Genomic DNA, 18,242 nt, shown 5'->3' with positions numbered 1-18,242 from the left:
TTCTGTCTGGTTGCAGCTTTAGAAAAGTCCTGTTGTCAGTGGGTAACAGATCCCCAGGGCAGCTAAAATAGGAGGTTGTCTGTTTCTAATCCTGTATAGAAATGAAAACCCAATTTCAAGGACTGAAGTGAAACAATATATAAAACTAGTCTATCTTTTATAAACAGTTACAACTATTATACTTAGTATTCACATGCCTTGTTTTAGTAAAATTATATACTTGTCAGTTACATTGTATGCATGAAAATACAATCCCAAACAAACAAAAATAGGATTATGCTTGACATGCTTGTGTCTAAAGTTGATTCTGTCCATCCTGCACCTATTCTGCATTTCTACTGCTCCTGTTTCCACACCATTACGCTTCTGAAAAGAAAGGTAGAGTGTTATAACATCTCTATATGTTTCTGCTCTGTTTTACCAGGTTCCTCCTCTCCGGTGCGCACTGCCACTCCTTCGTCAGTCAACCCCACCCCACCACCACCTCCACCTCGCCCCCTTCAAGACCCAAACTTCCACCAGGGAACCCACTGTAGGAGATGCAGTAAGTGTGCAGTCATATTTTGGTGGTTGTGTTTTGGTATGTTTAAAGGTTAGGATTAGGTTATCCCACTTAACAATGTCAAGCGGTTTCACTGTTGCAACAAGTTGGTCAGTCAGTAATATCTGGAAGAGTTCAGCCACTGCTCTCCTGATCGTTGGCTCAACTGCATCCTTGCATGGACTAGCAGAAAACTTCCATAATAGAGGCGCTCAAAGCCAATCACAACCGTACAACTTGCCTATGGTAAAATTAACTTTGACAAAAGTTTACCAGGTATACCAAAGAAAGAGATGCAAAAACCTGCGAAAATGTTTTGAATTTTGAAAATTATTTTACTCTATTCTTTCTTGTCCTACTATTTATTTTTTATTTATCTTTTCAGAATCGTCCATTCAGCCCTCCGGTCCACTCAGCCAGCCCCCCTCCCATCGCCCCGTTGGCACGGGCCGAGAGCACCTCCTCCATCTCCTCCACCAACTCCATGAGTGCGCGCCACCACCCCACGGTCATAAAGAGCTCTCCGTGTCTGTGTCAGGTGTGTGATCCCTCAACCGTCACTGAGCTGTGCAGCCTGTCGCCTCAAGGCAGTGCTCACAGAGGCTCGCCGTGATGGCTGAATTTAACTTTTTCATGTCTAATATATTAAAAGTTCATTATTGATTTTATGCACTCGCCCTGTCCTTCCTTGTGCTCAGAGTTTGTGTGGAATGAGTCCTGCAGTTTTTTTTAATATTATCCTAAAAAAAAAAAAAAAAATGTTTTAATACAATGAATTATTAAACTTCACAAAATATTGTAATTTTTGTGGTTTAGCTTGAAGACAAATTGATGACAAACTTAATTTTAATTACTTGCACAGCAACAGTTTATACTCCTTGATCTAACTTCAGCGTGTCAGAGTGCAGGTTGATGGAGTGAGGAAATACATAGCACAAGTAAACTTTAGACAGGCTAAAGGGCTAATAGATTTTAAGAAATACTCACTGTGGAGGCAGCAGCAGTTACATAAAACCCAGGATATATCGTCATGGTTGTTGGTTGTTGTTTTTAAATGGATTGCAGGGACAAACTTACAAATTAGTGAACAGCTTTCTACTGGAGGTGTTCATAGGATTCTGTTTGGAGATTTCACTGAAGTCTCTGTTATAGTCCTAAATGTATACGTATATTTGTATCCTGGTTTTGTTGGTAGACCAAAAAACAGATGGACTTGACACTAATATAATGCTCACTGAGAAAGTTTTATTTATAAACTGACACTATTCCAGTTTCAGTGCATTTTAATTTTTAATTTTTCATCACTTTGTTTATGGTGCTTCATTTGTTTTGTTTTTTCACTCTTTTGGTTGTGTACTGACAACTTTTCTGATTTTAATTTGCATTTGTTTGCCTGTTTGATTTTTTTGCGCTGCTTTTTTTTTTTGCATTCTTCTTGGCTTGTTCAGAGGATGATGCTTATGTAGACAAGCTGCCCACCTTTGAGAGACACTTTGATTCGTTTGCAGGTATAGTAGAGAGAGGAAAGGGGATGGGTTGGGGCTGTGTTCCTGTGTCAGTTTCAATCACTTTGATGGTCTTTACCCAGAGTGCACTTGGCATAGATGGGTCAAGGTTCATCACTGAGGTTTTGTGCTTTCTCGATTGTTGTTTGTAAATTGTGTAGATTGGGACAGTGACGTGCTTTTTGGGGTCTTTTTTCCCACATTATGGCACAGTTTCAGAATGCCTGTGATGAGCTTCCGTCAATCTTTCACTTATTGTATCAAATTATTTAAAAAGATAATCTCTGTGTCATATCTAATGCCTACTTATTTGACCTGTCTACTTTATGTTTTGCTCACAGATTTAGGGACAGACTTTTTCAAACATGGCTAATTTTAATTTTTCTTCATGGTTTGCTTTGCTGAAGCAAACCTTTCCACACATTTGTCCAGCATTTAATAGTTATGATAGCCTCTCTCTCTCTCTGCATATCTGACTTTCTCTTTCTCACTCTCTTGTATCTCTCTTATAAATCTGCCAGAAGAAAAAGAAAAGTATAGTGACACAAAAGCTGCATTCATTGAAAAAAATTTCTTTTTTTAACAAAAAGTTTGAGTGTCTTCCCTTATGCCCATCTGCGTGCTCGTGAGACTTTTCTCTTTATTTCATGACTGTGCACCAGTGGCTTTCACGCATGTCACCATGGCAACCTCGTGGCTCATCTCTTGGCGACACATTTGTGCGCCGTGGCGCGCAATCCCTCACAGATACCTTTGTACCCAGTCTACATCACAAGAGTGTGTTTGAGTGTTCAGCCCAAGTCTGAAGAGCTCCTTATCTGTGGACCCTTGAGATCCATATTGTCTGTCTTTCTCTCTCTCTCAAACACACACTCAAACACATACTCTCACACATACTGTCGGATCAGAGCTGCTGCTCACCAAGTTGTTTGAAGTTTAGCATTAGAATTAGGCTGAATAAACAGGCAGCAGCTGTTGGTATTCATGCTACTCTCGCTCTACCACTGGAGTAGCATCAAACAGCCACAAGTTCAACCAATCTCTAACGGCCCTAAAGCCTCAGTTGACTCCCACACTCAACCCCTGACACCCACCTGTCACACCTGTCACTCATGCACTTGAAAGCCATAGGAGAATACAAGCCAAAAACACCCTCCCTCTCCATCTGAACACCTGCCCTTTTGTTTTCTTCATGAAGCACTGCTCTGCTCTCATCGTTCCATCCCCCAACACCTCTGTTAATCCATTCACTTAATAAGACACCTTCACAAAAATATAGTATGTACTAGAACAAGCCTACTGTAGAATATAGTTATCACATATCACTATCACATAAATCGTCTCATGACCTCTCAACATAACCCTGAGACATCTTTGGGAATCTTCTGCAAAATGTTCAGTGTTTTAGTGATACCCTATTAACTGATAATGTCAGTAAATATAAAATCCCTTTCACGTTTATCAGATATTTGTACTGAGATGGGCATCAAGATATATTGATATCATTTGTATCAATAACCTGGTGCATATTTTGCTTGTTGTCCATCATAGTGAATGTTACGAATGTGTACTCTAAACTCAGAAGCTTGCTTTGTCCGCCATTTGAATTGGGGATAACTTGTTAGTTTTTTCTCACTTGGTTAACATGGTATGCGTCCTAACCACTAGGCCACCAAGGTGCTCCACTTGGTATGCTTTTTGCTAGCTGTCTACAAAGTGCGAGTTACCAACTGTGGATGGTCTGAACACATAAACACAGGTCTGAGTTTACCACTGGTACTTGCATATTGTTTGAGGTATAGTGTAAACTTTTTATATTTGCAGCTATTTGAGAGTTTAAATTTGATAATGACATACTGGCTATCATAGCAAACATTTTGATAAAGTTTTTTTTTTTTTTTTTTTTTTTTTTTAACTGAGCAAGGTTTTTTATTTTGCTACCGCAGTCTGGTGGACAAACTTTGTAATGGAGACACCATTTCAACTACCTGAAGTATATCTTTAGTGTATCTGTTAACAGAAACACAGCCACTATAATCTTCAATAATATTAGACAATATTGCCTAATATACCAACTTTTTTATCTGTGTAGCTGTAGTATAAGGGGATTTCTTTGTGATAAACTTGCAATGAAAGTTAACCAGGACTCTGTGAGGCTAAACTTCACCTTCATAGGCTGTTTTCCTTGGAGGATGGACCCACTGAAATTGGGACGCAGCATCTCTTCTCCCTGTGCACCACAGTCCCTCCCTCTCTCTGCTTTCTAGTCTTTGTCCTGCCCCCTGCAGGATGTCTTTATACATGACAGTATGCTTCCATTTGTTTCATAATTTGAAAAGTGGAGGCCTGGAGCAAAATGTGAGCACAGTAAGACACTGAGAGAAAGCCTAAAATAGATAAACCAGTACGAAAAAATCTGTCACTGATGAAGAAAGTAGTGCCAGTTTAGTGCTACCTAAATTGCCAGAACTAGAGCATCAGCTGTTGTTAAAATGTTCCCTATAAGAGCAAACATTGGCTGCTGCCCCTGAAACTGGCAACCCCCCCCCTAGACTCTGCAGCCTCGACTTTTCTCTCCTGGATCACACATGGAGTCGTAACCACTGCCAGCATCCAGCAGCACACACCTGGCCCTCACTTCATCTGACTGCTGCCTTTCCTCACGCCGCAGCACCCACCGAAAAGCACCACCCATGTTGTCACCAGCTCTGTCTCGGCTTCTGCGTCTTCGTCCCCTCGGCCTCCACCTCCATGTTTCACCCCACTGTGACGTTGATAGACCTGCCATGTGAGACTCACGCTACGGTCCTTTTCTCCCCCCCCCCATCCCTCCTCAACCACTTCCCTCCCTTCATCCCTCCTCCCTCCTCCTCGTCCCTTTCTCCTAACCCCACCCCTCAACCCCACACAGAGAATGACCAGCCATCCCTTGTGTGGTTGACAGAGGGAAGTTTTATTTAACCTTTGAAGGTAAGTTTTCACTGCATCAGGCTAGTGTGCACACACACTCTTCTGAGAATAATTTGTGCAAGCTTCGCCCCCTGCCCTGCCCTTTCTTTCCTTCCTTCCTTCCTTCCTCCCCTCTCCTTCCTCTTCCTTCTTTTGCAATCCCTCCATCGACCTAACCCACACCATGCTAATCCTGGCTGAGGCCCCCTCTTCCCCCATATGCAGTCAACTATGCAGTCCTCATATCTTCCTCTACCTTCTCTTCCTGAATTGTTCAGTCTCATTTCGTCTGCGCTAACCGGCTTTCATTTCCTGAAGAATCATCATTCTTCGTGTACTTGCTAATCACTTCCTCGTCACTTTGTCCTTTTGGTTGTTTGGTTTTTGGTTTGATCTTCGGGCCCTTTGATCTTGTCAGAATAATTCAGCTTTAACAGCATGTCTGGAATAGCATGCATAACATTTTTCTGTCTCTCTCTGTGTCCCTCTGTCTTTCTTTCTCATCTACCTGTGCTTATTCAAATAAAAGCCAACGTGTAACATACTGTATAAAAATACAAAAAATTTGAGGGAGATTTATGAGTAATTGTGCTTTAATTCTACAATATCACAGTCAAGTAGAAAAGAGAAATGGGTCTCCTCTTCACATAACCTGCTGTTTTTCATGCAACCTTACTAACACTAATATTTGTTCTCATTTCAATGGACCATGTATCTATTAATCTGTTGTTAATGAATTTTTATAATTGGTTTGAAGTTACTATTATTGATCTTTGGATTAAGCTGACTTTTGCTAGAATGTGTGTGGTGTGTGTGTGTGTGTGTGTGTGTGTGTGTGTGTGTGTGTGTGTGGGTGTGTGTGTGTGTGTGTGTGTGTGTGTGTGTGGTGTGTGCGTGTGCGCCTCCAGGCTGTTCCAGAGGGCCCAGTCCTCTCACTATGGGGGCTCAAGACACTCTTCCTGTGGCTGCTGCGTTCACAGAGACAGTCAACGCCTTCTTTAAAGGAGCTGACCCAAGCAAGTAGGTCTACAAAACGCTTTAGACATTCACATAACATATCCTGACATACATATGACAGAATGATTCCCCAACCTGGATTTGAAAACGTGACATATTCTTTTATTATATAAGGAATATGGCTTGTAAAATTTGTAACTGCATTTTCCCGGAGCATGCTCAGTTTTTGTGGCTACCCTGCTTTGGGGCAGGTTGAGGAGCTGAGAGGTATAAACTAATCGGTTTAAATTATTGATTTAGGCTTTTTAATATTGGCAAGATGGGTGAATCATGTTTCTAAAGTGTTACTTACATAACGCTGTGTGATGCAGGCTCATAAGCACAAAGTTTTGAGAAATTATATTATGTAAAAAATTGGGGTTTAAAGCTTTTTCAAGACAAAACACAAAGAAGAAAAACAGAGAAATCAACACAAGAAGTGTGTACTGTATATGTACAGTTTATTGTGTGGTGTGTGTGTGTGTGTGTGTGTGTGTCACTCTCTCTAACTCACTCCTTGTCTCTTATCTATTTGTTCCTCTTCCTCTCGGTGTGTTGTGAAGATCATAGGTGAGATGGTTTTGTCGTTTCCGGCGGGAATCACGCGGCACTTTGCCAATAACTCGTCCCCCGCCGTGCTAACCTTCAGCATAACCAACTACAGCCGTCTGGAGCATGTGCTGCCTAACCCCCAGCTCCTCTGCTGGTATGACACGGGTTATGCATCACCTCTCTCAGAGAAACAAATAACAAATACACAGTTTTTCACCATAATTTAACTAAACTTCATTAAAATCCAACAACGTTAATTTCACTTAAAGAGCATGTAAGATAAAAGCATAAAGTGCATGTTGTATCATGTAATCAAATCAATCACTTTGTGTATTATATATTAAATAAATATTCGTAAATGCAAATTTTTGAACAACTGTTTGTTTCCAGTTGATTATGGATTTTTATAAATAATCATTGATTTATACAGCACATTCACACACAAGGAAAATGCCATATGTTTTATAAAGAAATTGTCTAAAATATACAACAGCATGAAGTAAACAAACACTGTTAAAAGAGAGGGTCATGAAGTGCCATAAAAACTAAGTAAAACTTTAGACGTATACAGTATGTTTGAACTAAAATTGGATATGCAAAAAAGTTTGTAATTGAAATAAGGACTTAAACTAGTAAAATGATCTGAGGAATGGCTATAAAATATTCACGGTCCTATATGGAAGAGTTTGGTTGTTAGTGAGGAGGAGTAAACTTAGATCATCTCAGACACTAATGCAGCTGACTGCATATTGAGTCATCATGAAGTCATCATGATTGACTCTGAACAGATGTTGGCTTTTTTTGTTTTGTTTTTGTTTATTGTCTTTGTTTTTTTATTATTTTATTCAGGTTTGAAAAATACAAAAACAATACACCTACCTGGATTCAAATGTTAACAAAATTGAATTCATAGAGTAAATCTTTGTTTTAAATAATGCAGGATCATTTCTGCAAGAACGTCTTTGATGTTCTTTGATGATATTTTAATGTTTTCCGAAAATTCTGCAAATGAGTGTGAAGCACGACCTCTTGTGGCTCTTTGGAGAATTAAAGGGCTAACCAAAGCCTGTCAAATTCAGCCTGTGGACTTAAATTTCCAAAGTCATTATTGCCACAATAAGTTTATTTGTCTGGTCAAACATTCCTTTAACATTGCGATGCTGAGATGTTTGACAAATCACCACCAGGATCATGTGAAATGTATTTTGATCATGCTTTTCTACGTTCTTCCCCACCAGCGACACCACCACACAAGCCAAGCTGGATGCCAAGGACTTCTGGGTAAACATGCCAAACCTGATATCCCATTTAAAGAAGGTGGCAGAGCAGAAGCCACAGGCAACATACGACAATGTGGACATGCTCAAGTATCAGGTGAGCTCGCACCCCTGGGAGTCACTAAGCTATGAGATACTGTACACAGCTTTGACAAGATGTATAGGCAAATATGCCACTGAATTTATAACACCCCCTATTGACTATTACCCACTGAACATTATTTTTTAGGGGTGCTTATATGAACTGTAGGGACAACATGACATTATGTTGGAATCCCTAAACGTAAGACAAAATGCTTTGGCACTTCGATTATTATATGTAGTGTCTGCATTTCTCTATCGGTTTGCAGGTATCGACGGAGGGGCTCCAGTCGATTCCTCTAAATTTAGCCGTGAGCTGGAGATGTGAGCCACCAGCACTGACCTGAGAATAGACTACAAATACAATGGGGAGGCCCATAAAGACGCCGATGGCCCTCAACAACGTCCAGTCCTCGTCCCTGTCGATGGAGGGGTTTCAAAACTACAGGCTGTCTTACCTCCTGCAGCGTGGTATGGTCAAAATCTTTATACGTTTGACTTTAACCTTTAGTTGGTAATTTGGTCTTCAGAAGCTTCATCTATGTGGTTTTCTGTCCCCTTACAATCTTGACAGGAATGCGGAGCAGCAGAGAATCCTTTGGAAGATTCCTGATATCTCACAGAAGTCTGAAAACGGAGGTATGTACAGAATGATAAAAGTAACATATCGTTTAGCAATATATTCTTTAGAAAATAGCCTTGTGGCGATTGATGAGAGTCCTGGTTTTAGTTTATATTCTGATTGTATAGGCCTGGAAGAGATTGAATCAATGACCACACTTAGCCCTGGTTAAAGGTGTATATACACATTTACTTTTATTGGCATAGTACTTTTACAGAAATTGAACAAGAGACAAGCATAGATAAGACCTAAGGTTTAAAAGAAAAGTACATACAGCATACAAACATTGGTCTGATCTAACTTGAATTGTGCAAGAGTTTGTGCAGACATGTAGTTTTAAACACTGAGCTAGAACCTGCACTAGGAGCCATGGATGCAGCTAAGCTGCTACATGAAAAAGGTGTAGTACATGTGACGGTGTGTGTGTGGTATGTTTCCGGAGCTCCTCTGGGAATCAGTGCCTTAAAAACTACAATGGAATATTTACACATATTTTCAACTGAGAAAGCTTAGTTTAATTTGTGCATCTGACTTGACAATCCAACGTCATTTGATGTGCTCTAAATTGTCTGTTGCCTGTTTCATATTTGCAAAGCAGAAAGGCTGGTCTCCAGGAGAAGGACAGTAAACTACATTATTTAGTTAAGATAGAAAACATAACCAGGCTCAAACATGATCAGTTCAGTCCAGCTTCTTTTGAACATAGATTACTTATTTATTGGTACTATACTGTATCTGTATCTCTCATATGATGTGTAATTTCCTTTAAATTCATCTCAGTCAGTGCTTCCTTGATATCTGTATCCAGCAAATACTTTGATGGTGATAAGGATTAATACAAAAGCTGTTCCTGCCAAAGTTAATATAACAGTCATTGAGAGCTGCTTCCAGCATCTTTCCTATGTCTGAGTCATAGTTGGAAGTTATTTTCACTTCTTTTTGAACTTGATTTCCTTGTGCACATCACTGTCTAGGAGATGTTGTGAATTCAATTATTTTTTCTTTCACCCCTGAATCATTCCTCGGGACTTTCCGCAGGTGTGGGCTCGTTGTTAGCACGCTTTCAGCTAACAGAAGGTCCCAGTAAACCGGCTCCGCTGGCGGTGCAGTTCACCAGTGAGGGCAGCACCCTGTCGGGCTGTGACATTGAGCTGGCTGGTCCAGGATACCGCTTTTCTCTTGTCAAGAAGAGGTTTGCCGCAGGTCAGTTTAGCATTTTAGTAACGACCTATAGAGGGGTTTTCCAAACCAAACATTATTTATCACCGTCACTAGAGTCATACAATCGCTCTTCCAACTCGTCAAGCAGGTCAAACCTTTCTAAACCTACACTGATGTTTTACATTTATTGAGTTTCCCATATTCAAGTAGTCCCTTATATATCATTTAAGAAGTAACGATTATCATCATTGTTTGATTTCAAAGATCAATATAAGTTGAAGGAATAATAGTCAGATTTTTGAACTTTTTAAAAAATTGTTTTCATTTATATTTATTAATATTTTAAAGTATGTGTATTATTCTCTGTTATATTGCTAATTTGAGGTATAATATATGAGTAGAAATAATATCTACTATTTTGTCTTTTGGAAGTAAGTCCTTTGATTTGAAGTGGTGATCTATGTACCGGTAATTGGAAATCAGTCAACAGCTATATGAAATTATAGATTCCTTTAACGCTAAAGTTTATTTACTGTTGATTACCAATGAACATTAATAACACATGAGATTGATTTTAGTGCAGCCAAAAAAGGTTGTTCCTATTTCATCCTTGCAAAAAGTATTTTTTATTTTTCTACACTGTGTATGTTAATTTATTGTTTTATACATTAGGTTTATTGTCATTATGTCCATTACTATATAAACATTCAGCTTACTGTAGTAACTGTCTCTGGAGTTAACAGTAGATCTATTAAAAGATCCATAAATGACATAACATAACAAACATAAAACCTAAACATTTCGTCGATACGTTTCAGGAAAATACCTGGCCGACAACTAACCCGTGCTACTGACAACAGCACTGTTGAACAAAACATCACAGTGGACTGTGGGTGACACCGAGGACAGGGGACATACCAAGACAGACGACAGACTTTCCATTAACCTCTTCTGAACCCACACGACAGGTCCGCAGCCTACCCAGCAGTATTGTATTACTTGCATATAGCATCGTGGAAACTGTTTAAGGTCATGTAATTATCGTATTTGTATTAATTTCATAACATCTGTATTGCTGCAGTTAGACACCTGGGTTCTTGCTCCCTCTGAAGTCTGTGCCTCTGTCTCCATCGTCCTCTGGTCAATGTGTTGTGGTGTTGTTGTAAAGTTTCACTGCAGCTGCCTGACAGACAGACATGGACAAAGAGAGTTTGGGCCAGATTTTTAACTCTGGGTGACAAGCTGTTTGTTGTCGATAGTCAAGAAAGATTTGGCTAGTAAAAAAAACATACCCTTCCATAAGATCTCTGCAGTCAGACACGCCTCAGCCTCTGACACAAAGTCTTAAAGCCACAAAGATAGACTGGTTTAAGTTAAAGCAAGGCCCAGGACTATACAGTAATTATACTTCAAAATCAAATCTTTTAATAGTCCTTCTGTCAGAGTCTGAGCTCAAACCCTGAGAGAGCTCTCGCACTGACGGTAGCCATTAGCGTGTGTCTTTTTGCCATCAAGTAAATGCATTTACTAATCCATTTTGATGCATGTTGTCACAAGAGGTTAAATTTAAAGAGGTTTCTTGTCGCTGATTGAAAACCCAGAATCAGGTAACTACAAAAATGCTCATGCATCACCTACTGGTACTACAGGGTCAAATGACTTTGGATCACATCTTTTTTAATATAAGTGATATATATATAATATAACTGATCAGTAAATCAGTCTGTTCATTTTATTTCTCTAGAATACACAGACATGGAGAGTTTTTAGCTAGTTAGGCAGCTGCAATGATGAATCAATTCACTGGTTGCAAAATAAGAAACATCAGTTTTCCCGTCAGAACAAACAATGTGTACAAAGTGTCATTTTAAATTGATAGTATATATCTTAAAGGGCGTTTGGTGTTTTCCTCGTATTGTCAGATAGCCTTTATGTTGTTCCCAGGACAGCAGTGATAGACTCCAGAGTACATGACAGCATTCTATTTTTATTTATTGTGACGATGATTTGTTGTATAAAACATGTGATTCTGTATACAAATAGAATTTGAACTCAGAACCCTGAAAGGTATACATATTTGAACTCTCTCTCTTTTGTTATCTGTGTAGTTGGGTAAACTGTGTACAGTATAAGGTATAATTTTTGAATTTATTTCAGATATAATTTTTTAACTTGAGTGCAACAGAAGATTTGAGCTATATATGGGGGATGGGGGGTAATTTAAAGAAAAAGATAAATATCTTCCTGGATGCTATGCTATGCTTTGTGAAAGCAGTGTTAATGTAGAGATAGTTATACCACGGGCAAGGTCCACAGTTTAAAGAGTTAGTTTGACATTTTGGGAAATATTTGTTTCCTTTTTTTGAGAGTTAGACAAGATGATGTGATGACTCATATATCTGTCTGTTAAACATGAGGCTGGAGTCAGGAACGGTTAGCTTAGCATAAAGACTGGAAGCAGCTAATCTGTTTTTTTACAGAGATATGCTGTGTATGGAAGGCATTGTCAGTCAGTTGTTGTTTGGTCCAGATTGAAATATCTTTAAAATAAAAAATATCTTTTAGATTGATTGCCATTACTTTTTACATTCATCCTCAGATGATGAATCCTACTGACATGTGATCTCCATAGCAGGTTGATGCTTGTGGTTTGGAATGAAATAGACTATAACTATTGGACAGATTGCTAAATAATTTGGTACAAACTTTCATGTCCCCCTCAAGACGAATTAGAATAACTTTGGAGATTCCTTACCAGACTAATATGTTGAACTTGTTAAAAATATTTGCTAAAGTCAGTATGTTGGCATTGTAATTGTGAGAGGGTTAGCATTTAGCTCAAAGCACCGCTGTGCCTAAGTCCAGTCTTTATGCTAAGCTAATCTAAATGTCTTGTGTCTTCTGCTTAACATTTAACATTCGCTGCTCAAGAAATTGAGTCAACATATTTCCCAGGGTTGTTGAACTTTTCTTTTTAATAAGGTTAAGACAATAACAATAAAAGCAATCAATTTTCCTCAACAGCAGTGATGATGTTTGGTGACTGTGGTACCACTACTGGAACACAATTTGTTTACTGGGACCAGCTTTTTTTTTATTATTATTGTTATTTAAACCTCATCAGAAAACACTTGTATTAATCCAACATTCTCAGTTCCCACATCTAGCCTAACATGTCTGATCTGTTTTCTGACCTGTGTCCGTTCACCTCAGTGGTACCTGATCTGATTATATCATGAGCACACCCCTTATCATCCAACCAGCGCTTGTATCCATGGCTTTATTTTGCATAATCGTAATGGTCTCTGTGAGATGTCAAATTGAATGAGGTTGTAGATTGAGGTTAAACTGACCAAAATGCTTCTTTTTTTCTTCTTTTTTTTATTTTATGTGCTTGTACCCCGGAAAGTCAGTCCTCTGTTAAGGAGAATAAGCTGAATATTTTTAAAACGGATAAAATGAAAAAATATTATATTGTTTAATGTGTAATAAACACTGTGCTGATGATGTTGAACTTCCTGAATGCTCTGACACTCAACAAGAAGAACAAAAAAGTGTGTTTGAAGTGTAGCCGAAGATCTCTGTACTGTACTGTGTCGGCATTCTGCTAAATGAAACCAATCATGGTCCTTTTTAGAGCTGTCGTAGAAGCATCTTTGACTAAATGTACGTCAAAAGGACTATTAGCAACATGTCAATACTCCTATTAAATGATAGAGTACCTTTGATCGGACGTACTGTAGTTTTGATGTAGTTATTTGGCTAATAAAAAGATCAAATTTTAGCTGTGCAGTTAAGATAAACTTTTTTATTTATGTGCCGATTCGGTCCAAAAAAGCATTGTGGATTTCTCTGACGTTGATGATGATTGGTGCCATTTAGCTCCCACATTAGTTTGGTAACGTTTTCTTTCAGTCATGTCAGTCCTTCATCTAGTGGACTGGATGGATCCACATGCCTGAGAGGAAGCTGTAACCTTCTGGGTGAATCTTGAAGCTATCAGTGCAACAGTCACTACAGCATTATCTACAGAAGCCCCACACACACATCCCCCATCATGCATCTGTTATATATTACTACTACACTACGGCCTACATGTCTTTCAGCTTGAAAGTCATGTTGCAGTGCTGAACTCAGTCTGTTAGTCGTCAAATAATTCTTTGCAACAGTTAAAAAAATGGACACAACTTTTACAGATATTCATCTCTGTGGTGAATTTGACCTTCAGTAATTCATTATTGCATGCCGAGCATGCAGTAACAGGTGGGGCATCCATGATGATAGATAGTACTGAAATGACGTGTTGTGCTGTCAGTTACCTGTATTAATGTTAAGAAGAGAGCAGGGAGTGTGTTTATGTGTGCTATAAGCCAGAATGCTTTTTGTTCTGTACCGTTAACCTCAAACACATGTGCAAGCTGTTTGTACAGTACATAACAATGCTAAGATGAACTGAAAAACTTAGTTTGCTTCTTTCCAAAACCAATAAAAGTTATAACTGGATGTCTGTGTTTGTTTGCCGTTTTTTCGGTTTAATTTAGGCTTTCTCATGAATACGTACAAAATGGTAGCCTACTGTACATTTCTGTGGCTTTTCTGAGACACACTAGCAGCACGGCGAGATGTGGACTGTCATTGGCCCGTCGCTTTGGTCCAGACTGAACGTTGGACATGTCATGGTCCGCAGAGCATGATCTCGGTGACTTTAGTGATCCTTTGAATTTCATCTAGCAAATTTCAACTTGCTAACAAAATTAGCATTAAATGTGTTCAGACAATCATGGTGATGTCTTACAGCAACTCTGGTGATCAAGCTAACATGTTCACATTTATTATTTTGTTGACAACCGGATCGATTCCCGTATAATTAGGTACACAGATCAATGTTCTACTTAGGATGAGGTATAAATTGTCCAAAGTTTGGTTTATGACCAATACCTGCAAAACTAATTACAATCACGTCACATTCTTTGTGTGTATTGCAAGTTGCTAACACCAAACTATGATGGTAAACATCAGAAATGTAGCATCGCCATAGAGCATTTAGCTCAAAGCACCACTGTTCTGTCACATGTTTTATGATGATCCTATTGACTTTAGGTTACTGGTTTGACTCAGTGACAAGGACTGCAATTTTAAAAAGATGTTACACCTCACAGAATGTAAGTCCCGTGCAAGAATATTTATTGACAAAATGAGTGAAATGATAGAATACAGATCAAGTTTTCTATACATACATCAAAGCAGAGATTGACAACCTGCAACCCTGTGGATTCAAGGCTACATACAGGACACAAACCAGGGCTGAGATACTGATATCTGTCCATAAGTTTATTATAATAAAATATATTCTTATGGTTGCTCACACCTTTCAGCTCGGGTTCAGAAACATGTTTACAAACGTACACATTCACATCTACAAACCTTACAAGGGAAAGTAATAACTCACAAAAATAGTAAAAGCAATCACTTATAGTGTGGACATGAGCATTGTTGTACATACAATACAGTGATGGTATTGTTTTGAAACATAAGTATTTGATTCGGATTTGCTTTCTACTAAGGCGACACGGGAGAGACGAGAGTCATTTTGGAGAAAGGAAGAAGAAGAGGGGAGGTTGGCCTCAGCAGAGGAAGGTGAGGTCGCTCTTCCGGCAACCCACCTGGCAGCACACAGTGGTCAGTATGTTATTCATATCCCGTTTGGTCAACTCAGAGCCCGGGGTGCTGCTGCTCAGGCTCTCCAAACTGCCCTGCTCCCTTGTGGGCAAACCTGGAACAACAAAATGTGACAAATGTTTAGGAACACTTGCTCTAATTCAGTCCAACAACAGGGTTCACACAGACTTCATCTCTTGCAAATGTCAGTGTCCAGGTTTTTCACAGTTGCTTCCAACAATAATAATGGAAATGGATATCAGATCAGTCTCGTGTAACTGAGCTCTATGTTCCCATTAAATGAGGAAATTCTAAATGACTGCACAGATTAACTCAGTGCTATTTGTCTTCTCTAGTGTCACTTTACTCTTTCTAATCAGCATGACCAATAGGCTAACTGGGTTTGTTTGTGTGTGACAGACATTAGGAGATAGAGGGGGTGAGGGGTGTGGGGGGTGCTACTGCCCACAGAACAGACTACAGCGGCATTTAATTATGATATGTGGGATCCTCAAGCATAATCAGGTAAAATAGCAGACAATGGGTCTGGCACCTGTCTGCATGCACGCACCCACTGAACTGCAGCCGCTATATTAATAGTATGCAGTACACAGTACATGTAGCAAGAATTACAGCACTAGAAAGCTTCACATTACTGGCTTAAAGAAATATAACTTTTAGGTTTAAATCTGAGGGATAATGTCTTACATTACAATTTTGCAGTCACCAGAAAAGTGGGTTAAGATGCCTGATTCACAGGCATGAATTTAAAATGCATAAATGCTTTGAGAGATATTGTTAAAAAGCAAAACAAAAATAAGAATGATAGCTGATAGAGGTCACTTTTTTCAGAAAACTTAAAATTAAATTATTACATTTCCACAAAAGTTGGATGGAAACTGCACGATTCATTCCAGACAGTAGTTAAACCCTAAACACATAGCAGCCAACTGTGTGGTCAAATGCTTGTTCAAGCCTACATAACTTCATATTTTAATTCAAGCAAAGAGAAAGTTTTTAAAGATACCATAAACATGTCCCAATAGAGCTTCACTGAAGAGCTGAAATACTCTTATACAGAATGTTGAAAATCTTACAGTGTGGAGCACGATAACTTTTACAACCCTAAAGCTACTTAAAGAGAAACAAAATCGTCTCATTGAGATTAATTAAAATAAATAGTAATAAGTAAATAGGACAAATTTGTAGACGCCCCCCACCTGTCTATTGTAGGTAGCCCTGTGGTGTATCTACCACAAACAATTAAAATTTAGATTCACAATTTTTCAAGTCCGTCTCTAAACAATACTCATATATGAACATTAAACAAGTTTTTTAATGCTGTAATTATTCCTTCTGTTCATACTGACCATAAAAAGATCACTTCCTAACCAGTTTCCATGGGAACAAAATCCAAATTACTCGCTTTGTGCAAAACTGTTGTTTTTTTCTAAAGTTAAAATGATACTCAGTTACTTAAATCAAGTGGATATTTATTAAAATGACAGCCTTTTTAGTTGGAATTTCCCTCTTTGTGTTTGTCCACGGAGATGCAGTGGAGGGATAGTAACAAAAACAGGTATTTTTCTGTTCCAAAAAGGTTGGGACTTTGGAAGATATCCACTTAACTCTGACAGCTGAGCCCTCATATTAGCTTCACATAAACTTTACAATGAAAAATAAAATGTTTCATGGAGGGAGGACTTCAGATTTTGTCCTCATCATATACAGTGAAAACGTATCTCTTATGGCCGTGATGGACAGAAGGAATAATTACAGCCAGCAAAACCTGTTTCAATGTTTATGGAGGCACTTGTCTGTTGTAAGGTAGACTTGAATTGTGAACATATCCTGTAAGGATAAATCTTGGCAGAAACAGAAGAAATCCCACACATAAGCAAAAAAAAGTAAACTTTGTTAAAATATTAGATTAGAGATGTAGAATGTAGAGAATAAACAGAGAAGTCATCTCACCATCCATGTCTGACTCACTGAGGACTCTCCTCCAACGGGAGCCCCCGCAGGTGTAAACGACGGCCCTCAGGAACTCTCGGCCGCATAGCTTCACTGCCTTCACCTCTGCTCTCACCTGGACCACGCACACCACTGCACACAACAGCAGAGGCAAACCCACCAGAGCACGCATGCTGGATACCTGACGGAGGTTTATGTCTTGTTGGTCTGGTTTGTTCCTGAGACTACCTCAGCTGCTCGGTCCTGTTTTCTGTTGGTTGTCTGTTATTTGCCGACTGTCTTTAAGTCTTCTTTCTTGAGCCAATGCCTGCATCTCAGTGTTATATACCATCCGACTTTCAGATCATCAATGCAGAGTAATCTCTCCACTTCCTCCCTTTAGCCCGTCCCAATCACTCTCTCTCTCTCTCTCTCTCTCTCTCTCTCTCACCCCACACACAAACACACACCCCACACACTCCTTTGTTTCGGTCATCCCCACTATCATCATTTTTAGCGGTCTAAGAGAGAGTTATGACCATCAGCCTTTTACAACCCTAACTGACAATCACATTAGATGAGTGCAGCCTCCTTGGTGATTATGTGATAGCACCGACCTTCACCACACCACATGGCTTAGTAAGTGATGGCAAAGTTGTTCCCAAACAGATGTTTCATCTGTTTACAACGCTTTATTGGCCCGGTTTGTGCTTGTCTTTATGAGCAGATTGGGCCATACAAGAGGAAAAAAGTCAAATGTTGACAGTCCCATTCAAGAAAGGTCATTACATGCCTTGCGGCAGTGGTGCAAGGTGACACATCAGCATGACATTTCAGTCGATCATTAGTGGTGCAACTTAAGATGTCAATTGAAATTTATATTATGTTTAGTTGGAAGTGTTTTGTGTGGTAGAATATATACGATATAAAAACAAACGAACCCATTT

At 39.1% G+C, this 18,242-nt stretch overlaps 1 protein-coding gene and 1 pseudogene across 1 annotated transcript; one reads left to right on the top strand and one right to left on the bottom strand.

Moving 5' to 3' along the window:
• The first annotated feature begins 285 nt into the window (after positions 1–285).
• On the top strand, positions 286–10,561 carry LOC116677761 (SH3-containing GRB2-like protein 3-interacting protein 1; annotated as a pseudogene).
• Positions 10,562–15,224: 4,663 nt separating this feature from the next.
• On the bottom strand, positions 15,225–17,503 carry LOC116677762 (relaxin-3-like). Its single transcript, XM_032508025.1, has 2 exons — positions 17,317–17,503; positions 15,225–15,457 (listed from the first exon to the last, which is right to left on the bottom strand). Exons 1-2 carry the CDS (start codon positions 17,486–17,488, stop codon positions 15,309–15,311), a joined length of 321 nt encoding a protein of 106 aa, XP_032363916.1. The 5' UTR covers positions 17,489–17,503; the 3' UTR covers positions 15,225–15,308.
• Between the last annotated feature and the right edge of the window lie 739 nt (positions 17,504–18,242).

This window comes from Etheostoma spectabile, unplaced genomic scaffold (assembly GCF_008692095.1).
Source record: "Etheostoma spectabile isolate EspeVRDwgs_2016 unplaced genomic scaffold, UIUC_Espe_1.0 scaffold00005771, whole genome shotgun sequence".
Lineage (NCBI taxonomy): Eukaryota > Metazoa > Chordata > Actinopteri > Perciformes > Percidae > Etheostoma > Etheostoma spectabile.
Note: the sequence above shows the minus strand (reverse complement) of the source record. Positions and strands in the feature narration are given on the sequence as shown.

Coding starts and splice junctions, on each gene's coding strand:
- LOC116677762 (XM_032508025.1), bottom strand. CDS start 17,488: ATGCGTGCTCTGGTGGGTTTGCCTCTGCTGTTGTGTGCAGTGGTGTGC. Junction 15,458..17,316: donor CAGTGAGTCAGACATGGATG/GTGAGATGACTT, acceptor TTGTTGTTCCAG/GTTTGCCCACAAGGGAGCAG.